Source organism: Orycteropus afer, unplaced genomic scaffold, assembly GCF_000298275.1.
Source record: "Orycteropus afer afer isolate SDZICR_OR568_19922 unplaced genomic scaffold, OryAfe1.0 scaffold00007, whole genome shotgun sequence".
NCBI lineage: Eukaryota > Metazoa > Chordata > Mammalia > Tubulidentata > Orycteropodidae > Orycteropus > Orycteropus afer.
The window spans coordinates 22122110-22142612 of NW_006921594.1; the positions used below are offsets into that span (position 1 = coordinate 22122110).

Below are 20503 nucleotides of genomic sequence, written 5' to 3' on the forward strand. Positions count from 1 at the left end.
ACTCTCTTCTATGCTCTTTCTTTAGGTGCTAGATGCTGGCAAACTATCTGTCCCTCCTTAGGAACTCTTCTTGCTCAAACCAGTTAAAGCTGGAACCATGAGGCCATCAAGTAGATCAACTGTTTCCCATTTTAAGAGTGAGGAAGCTATTTAAAGTTTGTTAAAATCAATGCATGTCCAATGGCACATGAGTTACTAACATGGTCATAAATATTGGTTAAAATTTGACATGGAAGTTTACATACTGCCACAGAGATGGTCTGTTATGGTGTGGAACAGATTTGTGTACTATATATGTACATATATATATATATATATATATATATATATATATAGTTGTTGTTGTTGTTTTGCCGTCGAGTCGGCCCCGACTCATAGCGACCCCTCCTTGGGGTTCCGAGGCAGTACCACTACGGAAGTAGGATTGCCCAACCTTCCTTCCGAGGAGTGGCTGGTGGGTTTGAACCGCCAGCCTTCTGGTGAGCAGTCAAGTGCCTTAGGCACTATGCTACCAGAGCTTTTATATATATATATACACATACACACACACACACATATATATAAATACACAGTATTTGTGTGTGTATATATATATATATATATATATAAATACAAAATATTTGTGTATTTTATATATATATATAAATACACAAGCTCATATATATATATATGAGCTCTGATGGCATAGCGCCTAAGGCATTTGACTGCTAACCAGAAGACTAGTGGTTCAAACCCATCAGCTACTCCTTGGAAGGAAGGTTGGGCAATCTACTTCCATAGAGATACCGCCTTGGAAACCCAAGGAGGGGTCGCTGTGAGTCGGATCCGACACGATGGCAGTGAGTTTGGTTTGGTTTATAGTGGCTAAAGCATTTGTCTGCTAACCAGAAGGCTGGCGGTTCAAACCCACCAGTCACTCCTTGGAAGGAAGGTTGGGCAATCCTACTTCCGTAGTGATACTGCCTGGGAAACCCAAGGAGGGGTCGCTATGAGTCGGGGCCGACTCGACGGCACATAACAACAACAACAACATATATATAAATGTGAATGTATGTATATATATATACCCCCTTCGACTCTTTGTCTCACATTTTCTCAGGTTATGAGGAAATCCTTCAAAATGTCTTCTGCTTGTTAGAAAGAAAAGTGAGAATGAGTGGACGAAAAGAAAAATGACCTTGGAAAGAAAGCTGAAGAAAAGAAATGTATTGATTCTGGTTTTCTCCCCGACTTTTCAGCTCCCCACTGTCCCCATCTCTGGTTTGATTGAGGCTCTATTCCCTCTCCAGCTCTCTCTGTTCCCCACAGTCCAGAACGCCAGCCGATAAGGTTTCTACATTTTGAAAACCCAAGCGGGGCTGCTTCAGCTGGGCATGCTCAAAAGCTGAGAACTGGCTTTTCTCGGCTTCCAACTTTGGCAGCTCTCCCACCCTCACACCGAGGGGGCAGGTCTGCACAGATCCCTCAGAGTGAGTAAATAAGAAACAAAATTATCGCACTGCCGCGGAGGGAGCGGCGGTAGGGAGCGCGAGGGACCCAGAGGCCGCCTTGGCCTCCCGGGCCAGTTCCGCGCTCCCGGTACACTTCCAGGGGGCGCGCAAGGGCGCCCGGACCTCGAGGGATGCGCGGCGCCGGGAAGTGGAGAGGGGCGTCGGGAACGCGGGGACGCGCGCCCCTTCGAGGGGGCGCTGTCCGTGGCACGTGCGCGGGAGCGCGCTCTGGGAGTGGTCCCAAGCTAGCAGGGGGGCGGGTAGGAGGGGCGGGTAGGGGCGGGGCCGCGGCGGCGTGCGGACGCCAAGCTCCGCCGGGCTTTGGAGGTTGCAGCGCAGCCAGCGGCGGGAGGGTGGCAGCTGCTGCATCTGGAAGCTCCCAACCTGGGGCTTCCAGACGCGCCAGGAGCGGAGCCCGGCCTCGAGGAGAGCGGCTCGAGGCTGCCTACTTCTTGGCGGGTACCTTTTTCCTGGACTCGGTTGACGAAGTGGGTGAGGGTGGTGTGGCCCACGTCCGGAGACATTGGAACAGCCGCATCTAGAAAGAAGCAATCCACCTGTATTTAGGGAGAGCACAACGGACGTGGAAGGAGCGGCGGTAACCTCTAGCTCTTGCCACAATGGGTTGTACGCTGAGCGCCGAGGACAAGGCAGCGGTGGAGAGGAGTAAAATGATCGACCGGAACCTCCGCGAGGATGGCGAGAAGGCTGCGCGTGAGGTCAAGCTGCTGCTGCTCGGTAAGGGAGCCCGAGTCCGACGCCGGGGTGGGTGGGAGACGCCCCGGGGGTCCTGGGGGCCGGGGGAGAGCGGGCTGCTGGGCTGGGTGCGGTGTGCAGAGCTGGCGGCTGGCGGCTGCCGGCAATGTGTCGGTGCGTCCGAGGGCTTGTCTTGTGGCGCCGGAGGATGGTTTCTGAGAGAGAGCCTGTCTTGTGCGGTGCATTGCCTAGGCGGGTCCTCCTGTCCTAGTCCTCTCCTCCCGTCGCCCTGGAGGGTGAGAACTAGCCTGCCTCGGGGCGGGAGCCCCACTGCATTCGGAAGCCTTCGTATGGACCCTGCAGGGGACCAAGGAGCGATTTTAAGGTGGCAGATCGATCGCGCGGAAACCCTTTCTGTGAAGTTAGCTTAGCCACGTAAAGATGAGGAGCATTGGCCACAAGAAAATAAAAGCTGCTCCGGCTCCCAAGACCTTTCATACTAGCTGTTGTATCGCAGTTGTGGTTTTTCTTGTCGCGAGGGTGGTACGTTCCGTGAAATCTGTGCGCCTTTTGTGGGGCCTCTTTGGGGTTGAAATGTGTGTTTTCTGTCAACTTGCGATGGCGATTCAGTAAGTGTTAAAGGAACACTGATTGTATTTACCTTGCGTAAGGGAATAGACTGCTTTGGGTACTCAATTTTATTACTCTGGGGACATGGACACCATCAAAGTTGGGTTATGCTCCGGTAGTAAATCAGACACATAGATGCTCAAGTGGTGAAAACCGATGTGAAAGGTGCGAAAGCGTCACACCGACAACTGGAGTCTCCCTCCTTGCCAGGATTTCTGGTGAATGAGGTTTGCCAGGTACAAGCCAGGCTTTTTATTTGTTCTTGGTTCTGTTCTCCTGGTGAAACTCTACGCAGAGGTCTTTTTCCATTATTGAAGGGGAGGAAAATCAAAAGAGTAAACTAGGGTTTTGACTGAGGGATATATTAGGAAAATATTCACAGTTGAAGATTTTTTAGTTCAGTGAGTTAGGGTTTTCTTTTGTTTCCTTGTTCTGCCCCCCTCCCCCCTCGCCCCACTCTAGTTTCGGTAAAGACACATTTCTCAGAATCTTCATTGACACTTCCAGCGATTGCATATAGATATATGTGCGCGTAGATTATGTATATATGTTATCTTTATATATAACAAAGCACAAATATCGCACAAACCTATTTTCAGCAAGCTTCTGTATCTTTGGTTTAATGACTGCAGAAAAAATGGTGGCTTTTTTCCTCCATCGCTAGTGAGATTAGAAGCAGGAAAGTTGGCATGACTAAAAGTAATAATGATCTGAGTCATTTTGAAAGTAAACTGTGAAATAACTTTGCATTTTAAAGACCTGGGTGGCTTTTTCTCCTCCCCCAGGGTAAGTCTTCTCTGGTAATACTGTTTACCTGGTATTTTTAGGTTAATAAGAAATGCAATGTTTTTTGACAAGTCAGGATATTTGTGGTGTACTGAGCATAGAAAAGGAGCTCTGGTAGCATAGTGGCTGAGGCACTTGACTGGTAACCAGAAGGCTGGCGGTTCAAACCCACCAGCCACTCCTCGGAAGGAAGATGGGGCAATCTACTTCCGTAGTGATACTGCCTCGGAAACCCAAGGAGGGGTCACTATGAGTCGGGTCGACTCGATGGCACATAACAACAACAACAAGAGCATAGAAAAGACACAACTTGCTGAGGGGAACACTGACTGACATTGCTTGGTTTGTGAATCCAGTGTACTTAAGAGTGAAATAAACAGAGGATTAAAAAGTTCTTTTATCTAGTTGCTACCTTCTTGCTGTGGTATTACTGTTTTTTGTGTATTTCAGAATAACTTAGTTTGAGCCAGCCATCCACCATGTTTGAGACAATTACAGAATGATTCCTCTGGTGGTGGTGTTTTATGCTTTAATGAAATGTCTATTAGAAACCAGCCACTCCGTGGAAGGAAGGTTGGGCAATCTACTTCCATAGAGATACCGCCTTGGAAACCCAAGGAGGGGTCACTATGAGTCGAATCGACTGGATGGCAGTGAGTTTGTTTGTTTGTGTTATTAGAAAGGGATGGACTGAGGCCTGAAGAGTTTATTTTTCCTTATATTCAGAATAGATCAATGTTTCTCAACCTTAACACTGTTGATACTCTGGGCAGAATAATTTTACATTGTGGAGGCTGTCCTTGCATTGTGGGATGTTTTAGAAGTGTCTCTGGCCTCTATTGATTAGATGACAGTAGTCTCCTCAAGTTGTGACCCACCAAAACCAAACCCACTGCCTCGTTGATTCCAACTCAGAGACCCTGTAGGACAGAGTAGAACTGCCCAGTAGAATTTCCAAGGTTGTAAATCTTTAAGGAAGCAGACTGCCACATCTTTCTGTCTTGGAGCTGCTGGTGGCTTTGAACCACCAACCTTTCTGGTTCGCAGCTGAGTGCTTTAACACTGTACCACCGGGTGACTTCCAGTTTTGACAACCAAAAATATTTCTAAACACTGCCAAACATTTCCAGGGAACAAAATCAGCCCTGTTGAGAACACCTAGCCAAGATTAACAAAGACAGTTGAAAGTGTGAGGTAGAACCAAAAGTTCCCCCTCTCCAGCATTCTATAGTGAGAATCATAAGGACTGTGTAGCAAAGTCATGATGTTCAGGGGAAATTATTCTAATTTCTCTGTACCAATCACATTAAAAAAGATTTCAAAATGAAAACCATTTTAGGTAAATCAATTCCTTTAGCTGTTTTTTCTAGCTCTGCATTTTCTCTCTTCATCCCATTGCTCTGCAGAAATCCTGTTCCATCTCTCTGGCTGGGTCCACCCTCCTCCTGTCTGTCACCCCATCCTACTCTACCCTTTTGCCTCGAGTTCCCACACAACAGAATGCTGGTGCACTTATTTCACAAATCTTAATTCTTGGAATGTTTGAAAATGTTTTTTTCCTAATTTGGTTTTTAGAAGTAATGTGTGAACTTTGATTCTTTTTTGGATGTTTAATGCCGTATGTGTAAGCAAGCAGCTAAGTGAAGTCATTCCTTATAAAATTCAGCAACTGAATCAACTAGAAATGTAAAATGGTTTCTAGGGAGCTTGTATAACCAATATCACTACCATTTACATCGATTCTTCTTCCTCTTTGATTATTTTGTTTCTCATTAAATTATATATGTATTTTAATCTAACAGCATATCAAATAGTTTATTATATAGTATTTTTTCTCTTAAGGGAGGTATAGTCATTTTAGTCATCTGGGCTGAGAAAGTCATATGAGACTTACATATTATTAGTAAAATGGTAAAAGTCAGTTTCTATAAATTTTTTTTTCCTGGTCATTGGTATTTTATTATCCTTATTAGAAGCAGTGAATTAGTCCTTATAAAAGAAAGGACATGATCTAATCTTTGACCTAAAGGAAATAAGGTCAAGTTTTAAGTGGCTTAAATTTTTTAGATTTAGTTTTTGGGCTTAAATATTACAATAATAATCCTAAATTGAATCAGTCCCTGGAGAAGGACGTCATGCTTGGTAACATAGAGGACCAGTGGGGAGAGGAAGACCCTCAGTGAGATGGGGGGTGGCTACAACAGTGGGCCCAGCCACAGCAGCGCTTGTGCAGATGGCGCAGGACCAGAACCTGTGATTCGGAACCAGACCCGTCTCGACGGCGCGGTGCCTAAACACGGCCCTAAATGGACAGACCCGTCTCGACGGCGCGGTGCCTAAACACAGCCCTAAACGGAGAACGTTATTCTAATAATGCAGGTGTTTCCCCCCACCCGCACCCCCCACATTACATAATTGTCTCAGGGGAAAACATCTTTTAGTGTTACATTTTTGGGGTACCATTATTTATCATCTTGTTAAAACTAGTATTAGGCCTACACTGCTTTTCAGTAATACTGAGAGTCAAAATCAACTTGATGGCAGTGGGTTTGGTTTGGGTTTGTGGGTGGTAGTGTACATATGAGTCCTTGGTAAATATTTTGTTGTGATTTTCTAAGATATAAGGGGTTACATTATAAAAAGTAAGATTTCCACAAACGAAGTTTTACAAATCCTTCCATTCCAATACTCAGAGCTTTATTCTCCGTCATTCCATCTCATTAACCTTTGTTTTAGTCCACTTGCCCTACAAACAAACAAGCACCCGTATAGGTTAGGTGAAAATGAGGTCAGGGGGTTGGGTGTCTTCTGCTTGGTGGCAGTTCTTCCATTCTGTCATCAAGCACAGCTATTTTGGATGCTACATCATTACTCTGTTGCTCTCTTTGAATTTGCCCTCTGATTTCCCTAGTTGAGAAATTTTGGCATTGCAGGACTTTTGTATTTGCTTTAGTTATTTCCTTGGAATTGGCTCAGGATCTTAGATGTCAGAAGGTCCATTTCCTTTAATAAAGGGACCTGATATTTCAACATGGATTGTGTATTTCTCTCTCTTGGGCTTACCTTGCCCAAACAAATGTTTTAACAGAAGCCACAGGTGGTATAAAAGTATGTTTTGAAAGTGTTGATTTTCTGTCTCTTCTTTCTCATTCGCATTTTCATTATTTCAAATCCTTCTCCGGCTTTGGCAGCCAATTCCAGGAGGCTTTATAGCATCTGATTTTTCCTTTCTAGCTTGTTCTTTCTACCATTGGTTGTTGTTGTTGTTGTTATGTGCCGTCGAGTCAAACCCGACTCATAGCGACCCCTCCTTGGGCTTCCGAGGCAGTATCACTACGGAAGTAGGATTGCCCAACCTTCCTTCCGAGGAGTGACTGGTGGGTTTGAACCGCCAGCCGTCTGGTTAGCAGGCAAATGTCTTAGCCACTATGCTACCAGTAGCTTTTCAAAATAGGCTAATTCCTTGTTCAAAGACCTTTGTTGACTTCTCCATTGCCTGCAGAACAACACGAAAGTCTGCCTTCCCCCAGAGTACCCTGACTCCTGCAGGAGTGGAAGCATAACTCCGTTCTGGTTTATTGTGTCCTTTAGCCCTAAATCCTGCCTGTTTCCCTTGCTGTCCTGTGAGCACTTTGTTGTTACTGTTGTTAGCCGTCGAGTCAGACCCAACTCATAGCGACCCCTCCTTGGGTTTCTGAGGCAGTGTCACTATGGAAGTAGATTGCCCCATCTTCCTTCCGAGGAGTGGCTGGTGGGTTTGAACTGCCAGCCTCCTGGTTAGCAGTCAAGTGCCTTAGGCATTATGCTACCAGAACTCCCTGTGAGCACTTTAGGGGCAGAATTTCTGTAAGTCTTGCTTTTAGCCCTAACAAGCCTTCTGTTTTTTTCATGTGCATGATGAGTTCTTAATTATGTGAAATTAATATCTTGTATAGGTTTGTGATTTACCTGGAATATAAACCTTAGCTTTGCCATTTTCAGTATCGACAAGCATAAATACTACTCAAACAATCTAAATAAAAAGGAATAGTAAAAGTATATGATGACTAAAATCTGAAAATAACTTGTTTGGTTTAAGATTTTTTCATGTTTATAATGACTTTTTACAGGTTGGTAAATTAGTTAAATTTGAGAAAATGACAGTGACTTTCATTGCAGGAGGGTCTGCTGTATTACGGTTTACTTATTCTTAAAACAAAAAGATTTTTTAAAGGTAAATTTACATTCTCATTTTTAATTTTAACATAAATAAAAAGCATGAGTCTTGTTAAACTGATTAATGATAGGAAGTACCTGTCATTATTGGAAGATTTTATTTAAACCTGAAAAAGAGTGCTTTAATTTTAAAAACAAAAATTAAAGTGTCCAAACTTAATTTTTAGTTTGTTGTAATTTCCCACTGCCTTGGAAAATTTGAAGAAGAACAAATCCATGTGGGGACACTTTATAGTATTGGTCACATTTAAAATGAAGTCCTGTTCTGAGACACAGTTAGCCAAGGTGTGATTGCCCGGAGTGTGACATTGCTGGAGTTCTTACTCGACACGGTATTTGAGCCTTGCAAACTATGGTCAGCTGCACCTAACCATGTAGAATTTAGGCTCCTTTCTGTTGTAATTTCATAAGTACTAATTAAAAACATTTACAAAAATAGGACAAATAATTTTTAAATGATTATCACAGACTTAGTGACTTACAACACAGATTTGTTACTTTTCAGTTGTAAAGTTCAAAAGTCCACATTGGGTTTCACTGGGGTAAAATCAAGATATAGGCAGGACTTCTGTCCTTCTGGAGGTTCTAAGAGAGAATTCATTGCCTTGCCTTGTTTAGCCTCTATCTAGAGGCTGCCTCCATTCATTGGCTTGTGGTACCTGTCTCCATCTTCAAAGCCAGCAGTAACTGGTATAGTCTTTCTCCCACAGCAGCACTCCTGCCTTCCTCTCTCATTTACTAGGGACTCTTGTGATCACATTGAGCCCAACCAGGTAATCCAGAATAATATCCTGTTCTGGTTACCTAGTGCCACTCTGACAGGAATATACCACAAATGGGATGGCCTTAACTAACAGGAGTTTATTCTTAACAGTTGGGAGGCGTTAAGTCGGAGTCCAAAGTGCCAAGCTCTAGGGGCTGAGTGAAAGCCCCTCAGGCTTGGGCTTCATCTCAGCCTCCAGCTCCGGCCCACTGAAGCTAGAGGCTTTTCTTCACTCAAGGCAGCTGCTAGCTGCTGACTCTACCAAGCCCAAGGTCAACAAGTAAAAAGGCACAGTCCGATGTTACCAAACCACATGGCAGGCCATTAATTTAAGTCCGTTTAAGTCTCGAGGTCAGCAGAGCATGGCAGGCTGCTGAAAAACAACACAGCTACATGCAGGGTCCAAACGTGCCATATGCTAGAGACCAGTCCCAGAACTGCTGCTTATATACCGGAAACAGACCACATACCCAAAGCAGCTACTTAGCTGCTTGTGGTAGATCCCACTATGGAGTTGATTGCCAGTCTCATCACAGGGAATAACTACCGCCAACTGCCCAGCCACTCAACCAGGCCCAGCCGAGTTGACACACAAACATAACCACCACATATCCGCACCTCAAGATCCTAAATTTAATCATATCTGCAAATTCCCTTTTGCTATGTAACGTAACGTACACACAATTTCTGGGGATTAAGACTTGAGTATCTTTATTCTGCTATTACAGTCTGCTTCCTGGACTCCATAAATTCATCTCAGTCCCTCATGCAAAATACATTCAACTTAACCCAACATCTTTCGGAAGTCTCAACCCATTACAGCTTCAACTTAAAATCTAAAATTCATTCCAATCTCATCAGCTCCAAAGTCTCAAGTCTCATCTAAATAATTTAAATCAGGTATGGGAATAATCAGTATTGAGGAAAAATTCCTGTCTATCTGTGTGAGATTAGAAAACAAGTTCTGGGCTCTCAGTATATAATGGTAGAAGAGGCATGAAATACCATTTATGGATGCTCCATTCAACAAGGGAGAAAACGGAAGGAAGAAAGGAGTCACCAGTGCCAAGTAATTTCAAAACCCACTAGGGCAAACTCTGCTAGATTTCAAGGCCCGGGAATTACCCACTGTGGCTCCGTGTTCTTCCCTCTGGGTGCTGGGCTCCTTCCTTTATTTATTTTAAATCCTCTTTAAACTTTATTTACTTTGTTGTTGTGAGACTAATATATACCAAATATGTACCAATTCAACAGTTTCTACATGTGTAATTTAGTGACATTGCTTACAGTTTTTGAGTTGTGTAATCCTTCTCATTGTATTTAAGCTTTAAGGGTAGGCTTTCTCTCTGTCTCTGTTGGCTTTAGGAGAAGGTCCCTGTGTCCTTTCAACATGTGTGAGCTTGATGTCACTTGGAAATCTCCATGTCTTTTTTTGTTTTAATTTTTATTGTGATTTCGGTAAAAGTTTACAGAGTAAGTTCGTTTTCCATACAGCAGTTCACATATATTTTGTCTCATGACATTAACTCCAATTTCCCACAGTGCAACAGCTCCCCTCCCACTTCCTCTCCATAGTTAACTCTTCCTTGTGTCTTTCCCTCCATGCACTCCTGCCCCCGAGCTCTCTCCCTGTGCATACACAGCCCTTCTATTCTCCCATGATTGATCTCTCCAAGGAGTGTATGTACCTAATGTAAATGTTCATCTTATATGCCTATCTTTTGTTTGGCTGGAAGGCACAGGATTAAGTTTTGTTCCAGACCTGAAGGGCAGCTAGGGGTCATCTCGGTGGTTCCATCAGGCTCTATCAGACCAGCAAACCTGGCCCTTTTTTTAAAAAAAAATAATTTTGAGTTTTGTTCCACATTGTTCTCCCACTCTATCCAGGATCTCCTACATAGATTCCCTGCGAGTGGCTGACAGCAGTAGCTGAGCACCATGTAGTTCTTCTGGTCTCATCGTCCTATAGGCTGAGAATCGTATGGAGATCTCTTGACATAGGCTGAGAATCGTATGATGTCTCTTGACATCAGTCTTCCCCTAAGATCTAGGAGATTCTTGGCACAGGGACTCCAGGTACAAAGGATGCGTTCCACTCTCAGCTCTTCTTGTTTGTTGGCAATCAGATCCCTCCTCCTTTGCTTTCTTCTGTTTCTTTTTATCTCTTGTAAGATAAAAGGCAATGGAGGCCACCACCCAAGGAAACTCCCCTTATGTCAGGGCTGTAAGTCTGTAGAGTATTACATCCCACCTTAATTCCTTTATAGGAGCTCTGGTAGCATAGTGCCTAAGGCACTTGACTGCTAACCAGAAGGCCGGCGGCTCAAACCCACCAGCCACTCCTCGGAAGGAAGGTTGGGCAATCTACTTCCGTAGTGATACTCAAGGAGGGGTCGCTATGAGTAGGGGCCGACTCGACGGCAAATAACAACAACAACAACAATTCCCTTACAAATGACTGACTGATCACATCAGATCACATCATGAAAGATAATTACATCATTGCATAATTGTGAAATAACATCATTCTATAGCTGCCAGAACACTGAGAATGGCCTAACCAAATTGGCCCATATTTTGGGGGGACACAATCCATGGCAAGTCGTAATCACTAATTTCTGGCATTTCATAATGAATCCATGATATTTCACGTAAGTCATAGTGTGAAACACTTTCCTTCTTTGCCTCCTCTTTACCCACCCATTGCCAGCAAGTTGAGTCCAACTCATAGCAACACTATGGCACAGAATAGAATTGCTTCATAACGTTTCCAAGACCATAAATCTTTATGGAAGCAGACTGCGCCATCTTTCTCTCATTGAGTGACTGGTGAGGTTAACCACTGATCTTTTGATTAACAGCTAATCATTTAACCACAGTGCTGCCAGGGTTCCTTGCCTTCTCCTGAGTGAAGGTTTTCTTGACCCTCAGTCTAGAGCTCTATTATACCTTGCTGAAATCATCTCGTGCATTTACTTTTTATTGCCTCTTGCCTCTATGGGCAGAGAATGAATCCTGACTTACTACCTAATGGAGTGGCACATAGTAGTTCTTTCATAAATGTTGGTTGAATGAATGAATGGATAACTTACTGAACATTAATTTTAGACCCGTCATTTATTGATTAATAATCCTTTAAAAGAAAAAAAAGTTGTTATATTTTCTTTGTTACTAGTGTAATTTTAGTGCATTTTGACAGACTGTATCCCTCTTTATATATTTACATCTTTAGGTCAGAGTTACTAAAAACCAACTATGTTATTCTTAATACAGTTCTAAAACGTGGAATTAATTTGGGGGCTAAATTCTTGTTTCATGATTGAAAAATATTGTGATTCTTGGTATATTAAGTGGTACTGCAATGAGATTTATACTGTGGAAGTGTTTTCAACAATATTGTTGCTTTACTACTTCACATATTGTTCATTGCTTTCTTAAAACTGACCCAGCAGTACAGTGAGGCATTTAATGTATTCTCACAGTCATGAATGTCGCAAAGGATGGTGCAAGTATAGACAGTGCTGCGTGTCAGAACTCATCAGATTGCACAGAAGCTCACCACCAGTCTGTGTTTTATCTTTTGTAAAAAAGGAGTGCTGGTGGCACAGTGACTAAGGCATTTGACTGCTTTTCCAGATGGTTGGAGGTTCAAACCCACCAGTCACTCCGTGGAAGGAAGATGTAGCAATCTACTTCTATAAAAATTTACCTCCTTAGAAATCCAGTGGGGCTTGCTGTGAATTAGAACTGACTCAATGGCCATGGATTTGGTGGGATCTGTAGGGTATGTTCTATGGTTTTGATGTTAATCTATGGTTCAGACTTATAAAATCCTTACGAGGCCTTATAATCTACATCCAGACCCACTGCCATGGAGTCAGTTCTGATTCATAGCGGCCCCTTTAGGGTTTCCAAGGCTGTAAATCTTTACGGAAGCAGACTGCCTCATCTTTCTGCCACAGAGTGGCTGGTGAGTTTCAACCACTGACATTTTGATTAGCAGCTGAGCACTTTAACCACTTTATCATCAGGGCTCCTTCTGCATTATATACCAAAAACCAAGCCAGACTCACTGCTGTTGAGTCAGTTCAACTCATAGCAACCCTTCCTTGGGTTTCTGAGGTGGTATCTCTACAGAAATAGATTGCCCAGTCTTCCTTCTGAGGAGTGGCTGGTGGGTTTGAACTGCCGCCCTTCTGGTTAACAGTCAAATGCCTTAGGCACTATACCACCAGAGCTCCCTCTGTGTTATATAGAGACTTGTAATTTAATAGATAGTTTACTGTCTATGAATTTCATTTTCTCACATTCTCCATTTTTCTCTCCAAGGTTTATTTAGCGTTGTAGGGAGAATCTCCATATAGGAAAAGTCAGTTGACCTAGACCTGGCAATAAAATGTGTCCCTTCAAATTTTGTGAAAGTTACCCAAGTTCCTTAAGCTTAAGATTTCTTTTCTATAAATTCAGGATAATAAAAATATCTACTTCATAGGGCTGTTGGGGACAAAGTAAGTTAATGTGTCTAAATACTTAGGATAGCGCATGGTGTATATATTCTCCACAAATATAAGCTGTTCTTACAAATACCTTAGAAACTCTCAGGGGGCAATCCTCCCTCTCTTCCTCTTGCAGTTTGATCCATTTATGATTATAGATATCCATTCCTTTAGTTGGCTCTTCTTAGCATAAGGTATGCTTATAGCAAAGACTTTAAGAAGTATAAATCAATCTTAATTACTGGTTTCTGATCCCACCACAGCTTTCTTGTGGGATTTGGATTTCTATTAATAGTTTCCCTGCTGGGACTAGACCGGATGAGTATCTGTGCCATTATTACGAATACTGTAGTAGAGAGTAAATTTTTAAGTAATAGGAAAACTTTGCAAAATGATTTAAAAGTAATTTTCTCTCTATTTTATTGCCTATTTCCAGAATAAATCCAGTAGTCTTGCAGACTTTCCTTTTTCTGGAAAATAAAACAAAGTTGGTAAAGTAAATTATGAAACATTATTTGAGTTTATTCAAATGAATGTGCCATTTCTCAGGGGAGTTTATGATGACTTCCCACAAATTTTGAAACCTTTCTGAAACTCCCTGAACTGATAACTCAAAACAACAACAAAAAACAAACTCACTGCCATTGAGTCAATTCCAACTCCTAGCGACCCCCGTTGGGTAGTACATCTTTGCAGTAGTAGATTGCCCTATCTTCCTTTCGCAGAGTGGCTGATAGGTTTGAACTGCCACCCTTGTGCTTAGCAGTCAAATGCCTTAGGCACTGTGCCACCAGAGCACCTTGATGACTTAAAAAAGAGTCTTTATAAAACTCCAGAATTACCATGAATTTACTTCTGAGAGAAGCATCTCTTGCAAAGTGGTGGTGCTGTTGATGTAGAAACAGTGAAGCATTGAATCTGTTACTGTATCTGTGCGTTTTAATAATGTTTTAAAAGAATCTCTTGAGATTTAGTATTGAATTACCTGGAACTCCTGTTTACCTTGCCTTTTAAGGTACAGTAGTGTGGTGAATTGCTTGATGTGGTCCTTCTAGCCATTGTCCTTCATTCTGTGATGTATTGTAAATCCTACTATCCATGCCTGTTTGGGGTGGTGTGGTAGTTAAGGTCAGGTGTCAACTTGGCTTGGGCAGCTGGTAGTAGTCTTCCTTATAATGACTGGCAATCGGCTCTGTGGTGGGATTTGCCTTGAGCTGCTGATTGTTAAAGCCATCCATTTGGGTTATTTCTGTTGGAGCAACACAGGTGGGATGTATCTTGAGTCCTGCCTGGCTGGAGGGTATAACTCAAATCACCACCCTTAGCTTCCTTGTGGGTATACCTACAAATCTCCTGGGAAGATTCAACCTCCTCTTGCTCCAGTTTTGTGTCTTGGCTCATCCTCATCTCACCCCTGGATTTGGGACAGCAGCCGGCATCTGATCTGCTGATCGAGGTTCATCAAACCCCGAGAGTTGGGAGGATCCGCCAGACCTACTCACGGACCCGGGTCTTGCCAGCCTGCCAGCCTCCACCACTACTATGTGAGATGATCCCTTGGGAGTCTGTGAGTTCTGTGAGGTGTTACAGTGAAATACAGAACCCTAAAATGAGGGAGATTACTGGGAGGAGGAGGAGGAGTTAATGTCTGAAAGGATGGAGTGGCACAGTAGTTTGGACACTTGGGACATCTTTAACCTCTGCCTCATGGGGACCGGCCTTGTGCTGATCTTTCTAAGAGACATTGTTCAAGCAAGTAGGTACAGTCTCTGATTTTTCCCAGTAATTTACTGATTACATTGTAATTTTTTTTTCCTTGTTTGGGCAAGAAGGAGGCCTTTTCCTCGGGTGTACTAATTTTGTTTCTGTGACTCAAGAGTTATGGAATATGCAGGTACACCTAAAATTAAGATCAATACAATATAGTAAGAGTGATGAAAATTACCTTTTTATTTTAGTCACATAGGAGAAGATGTGAACTGATGGCATTGCTAAGTTAACATAATTTCAGGAAGTACATTACTTCTATACAATTTAAAATTGTTCCTTGTCTCATAGCTCACTGACTCCATGAACTGAGTACACCAGTACGCTCAGCAACCCCATCAAGAGATGTATGCTGGGGTGTGTTGTGATTGGAAGTTGTTAGGCTCATCAGTAAAGATGCTGGACCCTGTGCTGCGACACTCCCCTCATTCAAGGCCAGCACGCTGTCCTCAATCCCACTCACTCTTCTCTTGCCACCTGAGCCTTTCTCCACCCGTCCTGGTTTTCTTTAGTATCTTCGTACTTCTTTAAATGACTCCCTTGTACTTACCGATAAACATGTTCAGTACTGTTGTTGTTGTTGTTGTTATTATGTGCCATAAAAGTACTTAAATCAAAACAAAACTCTTCATACACCCCTTAAGTAATATTTAATCTGTCATTGTCTCTCATCTAAACTTGTCATATTATTAGACTTCATTTCCATTTTCATTTTCTCACTTTCTGCACACTCTTTGTGGACTATTTCATTGATACATAAGTATTGAGAAAGACCGGACACTCATGTAACCCACACTTGAGTGTTTTTTTAAAAGATAATAAATTATGCCTGTTCACTTTCTTCTCTCCTTCTGGAGTTCCTTGTATATGTGAATTGGGCTTCTCATTTTAATTTCTGTATTTTTTTTGTGTGTGTATGTGTGTGTGTGCATGCTCATGCGTGTATGTACATGTGTGCAAACATGGGAGTGTGTGGTTCTGGCGATCTGCTCCTATAGAGATTACAGCCTAGAAAACCCTACTACTCTGTCTACAGTAGAAGCGCTGTTCTACTCTGTCACGTAGAAGCGCTGAGAGTCAGAAATTGGCTCAACAGCACCTACAACAGCATGTATCTTGTGGTTCACTGTTTTCTTTTCAGTAATGAGCTAATCTACCTTTTAATATAATACATGTTTAGTTTTATAGTCACGTTTTCATTTCTACAAACTATTTCTCATCTTCCTTCTAAAAAATACTTTATTCTTGTGTTTTCTCTCCTACATGGCTTTTTAAAAATGTTTTTATTGTTATATCATGACTGATTTATAATCTTAGAAAAATTTATTTGACGTTCTTGGGGTCAGCTACTCATAGGGGGTATGTGTGTGTTTGTGTGTGTTGAGGGATGGTCTCCTACTACTTTCCTGGGGATCCTCATTGAATTCCCTGGTCGCTGTCCCTGAATGGATAGAGGACATGCACTGCTGCAATGTAAATGTACTTGTTGGTCCATCAGCTCATCTTGGTCATAGTCGGGACCGTCTTTCTTGCCCTCTGGGTCCTGCTTTTTCTTTGCACATGCTGTGAACCGCCACATTGCTCTTTTCCCTGGATACTACCTGCTGTGGAGCTCATACATCAGGCTTTTAGCTCTTCCCTGACCAGCTTTCTCCTATCCCCTCAAACATGTGGGAAATGATGCATTGCACAGAGGTTCTGGGATACGAGGGAGAGGGGAGCTCAGGCTTTCTCTTTGCTTACCCCTACTGCTTACCCACACACTTCTTCACAGGCTCTTTGGCTGTGGCTTCTGCTGTATTGCTGTCTGGCCTACCTGGGAGACTTTCAGGATGCCAAACACCAAGTATGGGAGGCCCCTCTACTGTCAGCAGTCTCTTCAGATACCAACCATCTCTGAAACTTTGAACCAAAGCAGAAATAATGAGAGAGATCTGACCCCCTGCCTCTCTCCTCAGCTGTCTTTTGTACTTGCCCCTTGGGCCAGTGAATGTCCTGTGCCCTTTTATAAGACACTTGTAGGCTTGCAGCTTCTACCATGTGATGCCTGGACAGTAAACCACACGTGTGCTTCCATTTCTATCTGGGTGGCTCTAATGGACCCTGTTTGTGCCATTTCCTGTTATTCATGTAAATTGGAAGAGAGGAAAGGCACACTAGTGGTTTTCAAAATATTGCTGACACTATATTCCCTGTTATCCCTTACACTCCTGCCTTTACCTAAAGTTAAGCTCTTTCATAGTTGTCTTCATTGTGTGTCCTTGCTTGTACCAATTGTGTTTGCCTTATTTTCCTAAAGCAGCTCTCCTCAAAACTTTAATGTGCATACTGATCATTTAGGAAACTTTTACAATGCAAATTCTCATTCATAGTTTTGGATTAGGGCCTGATTCTGTCTAGTCCTTAGTTTGAGAAGCAAAGCCTTGGATCAAGTGATCCTCCTGATACTTTTTTTTTTTTTTTATCCTGTTCATAATCAGTTTTCAAGACTTAGCCTGCCTTTGCTGAATTCATGAATTTTCTTGTAACCTTATCAGTGTTTAAATACAGTTAAAAATCTTTAGATGTGTTTAAAGCACTGCCTTGCACAAAGAAGGCACTCATTATGTTATACACATTCACATGTATGTATACGTACATTATCTGTAATGCCTGTCGTTTATTATTGTTAACCATTGTATGGTTCAATCTCTTCTAGTGTTAATACGAAACCTTGTTTTAGTCGTGAGTTATGAGAAAAATTATTTGATATTATCTTACATGGAAACATGTATAATGCTTTCTGGAGAGAGATCAAAAACTGTAATTAGGGATGATGAATCTTCTTTGTGTTTTGTAAGAATCTAAAAAGTAGATTTCTTTTTTTGATGATAGGATTATTCAGGTCAGGTTGAAAGTACAACCATAGTAATCTTTTTATGACCATTTCATCTGGTAATATTCATGATGAAATTCTTTTCTCAGAAGGAGAAAAAGGGTGATTATAAAGTCTAAGAAAGTTGATAGTCACTGGATTGAAGTATTTGGCCCTGATGTTTTTATATAACCTCAACTCTCCTAATCTAAACATAAATACAACAGAATTTCCATTCCCTTTAAAGGGGAATTCTCATCTTAGAAAACTACTCTTAACATAAGTATGTAATGATAAGTAGCTATAAAATATGAACTATTTTGTGATTAAATATAGCATAAGTGTTCTGTAGCTTCTGATTTCATCGCATTGTTTTTGGGTGCCATCCAGTGAATACCCCGTAGAGTTCTGGTAGTGCAAAGGATTTAGTGCTTGGCTGCTGTCTCAGAGGTTGGAAGCTTGATCCTAACCAACAGCAGAAAGAGCTGGTGACCAGCTTCTGTAAAGAGTGTAGCCAAGAGACTCCTGTGGGGGCAGTTCTATTCTGTCATGTGGAGTCTCTGTGAGATTTCATCATAGACAGTATCAGTTGCTGGTTGGGCTCACTTTCAGTTAGTTTATGATATCTGGTTCTTATGAAACATGGAAATTCGTTCAACAAATATTTATATAGAATCCAACTCTGTCTGCCTTTTCTAGGTATCTGGGAATGGTACAATCTTTGGGAAGCTGATACAAATTAAAGTGGAAAAAAAAAAACATTCGTTAAGCAGTTTACCATTAAGTAGAACAATATGACTATTTTGGCTCATTTTGTTAAAAGTTTCAGTATAAAAAGTGAGCTCTGGGTTTTTCCTCTTCCCATTGTGTCTTGGTTTGCCTTTGTAGTAGATCATCTTAACTTTGTTTTGGATGACTGCGTTTTATAGGTCAAGTTGAATTTTATTGCTTTTTGCTAAAAGCAGTTCCAAAACTTTCAGAGCAAAGAATAAATAATGAGGTCTAAAATAATTTATACTGTGCACATGGTAGTGCTTAGAACTTCAGAACTAATTTCCTGCAAGTTACCAATGGACAGATAGAGCTCATTTGTAGTCCTGGCTGTCACATTTGAAATAGCTTAAATCGTTAATCTGAAAAGTAGCCAACATAAAAATAAAACCTGTAACTCTGAAAACTGTAAGACTTTTAAGAAACTCTTAGAGTGGCTGCCTTTGGAGAATCGACTTAGCAGGATTTATGCTTTATAATTCTATACTTCTCTGAACTTTCAAATGGTATTTGGATATATACGGAAGTTTTCACCCCTCACTGAGCAAATGTTATTTTCAAATTAAAACCAAAAAACTTTGGAAAATTCAGGCATCTGAATGAATCTGTTACAGAATCTGTGTCAGGTAAGTAACTTTTTTTTTTTCTGAATATAAGTGAAAAAGGCCTTGAAGAATTTCTGGAATGGATCCAATTACAATGGATGGGGTGCGGGAATGGAGAGCTGAACTTTAATTTTTTGAAAATGATTAGTAGTATTCTAGAAATGACTTATCATAAAGATGATTTGTCTGTATTTTTGAATATTAAAAGTAGGGACTTCGATTTATGGTAGTTTCAATCATTAAATATCTGGATAAGCTTGCAACCAGTATAGCCAGCTTGGATTCTCTAGGTAGCATGAATGGTTAAATACGTAGCTATTAATCAAAAAGTTGGTGGTTCAGACTTTACCTAGAGGAGTGTAGGTGTGTAGTAGTCTACTTCAGAAAGGTTCCAGCCATGAAAATCCAATGGAATACAGATCTACTCTGAAACACATGGGATCAACATGAGTTGGAATCAACTAGGAGCTCTGGTGGCGTAGTGCCTAAGGCATTTATTTGACTGCTAACTAGAAGGCTGGTGGTTCAAACCCACCAGCCACTCCTCAGAAGGAAGACTGGGCAATCTACTTCTGTAGTGATACTGCCTAGGAAACCCAAGGAGGGTTCTCTAGGAGTCGGATCTGACTCAATGGCAGTTTGATTTGGTTTTTTTTTAACAGCAACTGGTTTTATAGCCAACTTATTTGACAGACCATTTAATTAAAAATATGTGTCGTTTGTCATATATATCTCACATACATAGACTGAAGAGAGATTCGTCGAGTAATGTAGATATCATTTACATTTGGCACATATTCAAGGTTTAGTTCACTCTAATTAAAAGTTTATAAAACTTGGTATACAAAAAAAAAAAAACACCAAACTCATAGCAGTCGAGTCAGTTCCAACTCATTGCAAACCCTCCTTGGGTTTCCGAGGCAGTATCTCTATGGAAGTAAATGGCCCAGTCTTCCTTCCGAGGAGTGGTGGGTTTGAACCACCAGCTTCTGGCTAGTAGTCAAATGCCTTAGGCACTACTCCACCAGAACTCAAAACTTGGTATGTGAGTACTTTATAATGAGGCATTCAACCAATGAATTTCTGGTATTATAGTAACTCTCCAAGTATATTGTAGATACTGCATAGTGCAGATATTTAACATGCTTGGCTGCTAACTGGAAGGCTGGAGGATCTAATTTTCAGTGGCATCTAGGAAGAAAGACCTGGAGATTTATTTCTGAAAAGTCAGCCATTGAAAATCCTGTGGAACACAATTCTACACTGATACACATGAAACTGCCATGAGACAGAATCAACTTTGCAGGCAATCGGTAATTTTTTTTTCATTTTTATTATTGTGATTTGGGTGAAGATTTACAGAGCAAATTCACTTTCCATACAGCAGTTCACATATACTTTGTCTCATGTCATTGACCACAGTTCACCAC

At 41.7% G+C, this 20503-nt stretch overlaps 1 protein-coding gene across 1 annotated transcript in view; it reads left to right on the top strand.

Moving 5' to 3' along the window:
• Window positions 1-2110: 2110 nt before the first annotated feature.
• The window catches only part of GNAI1 (G protein subunit alpha i1), a 111347-nt gene continuing 92954 nt past the window's right edge, over window positions 2111-20503 (top strand). The window contains exon 1 of the mRNA XM_007944795.2: window positions 2111-2228. Coding sequence (XP_007942986.1) covers window positions 2111-2228 — 118 coding nt within the window. The remainder of the gene's footprint in view (window positions 2229-20503) is intronic.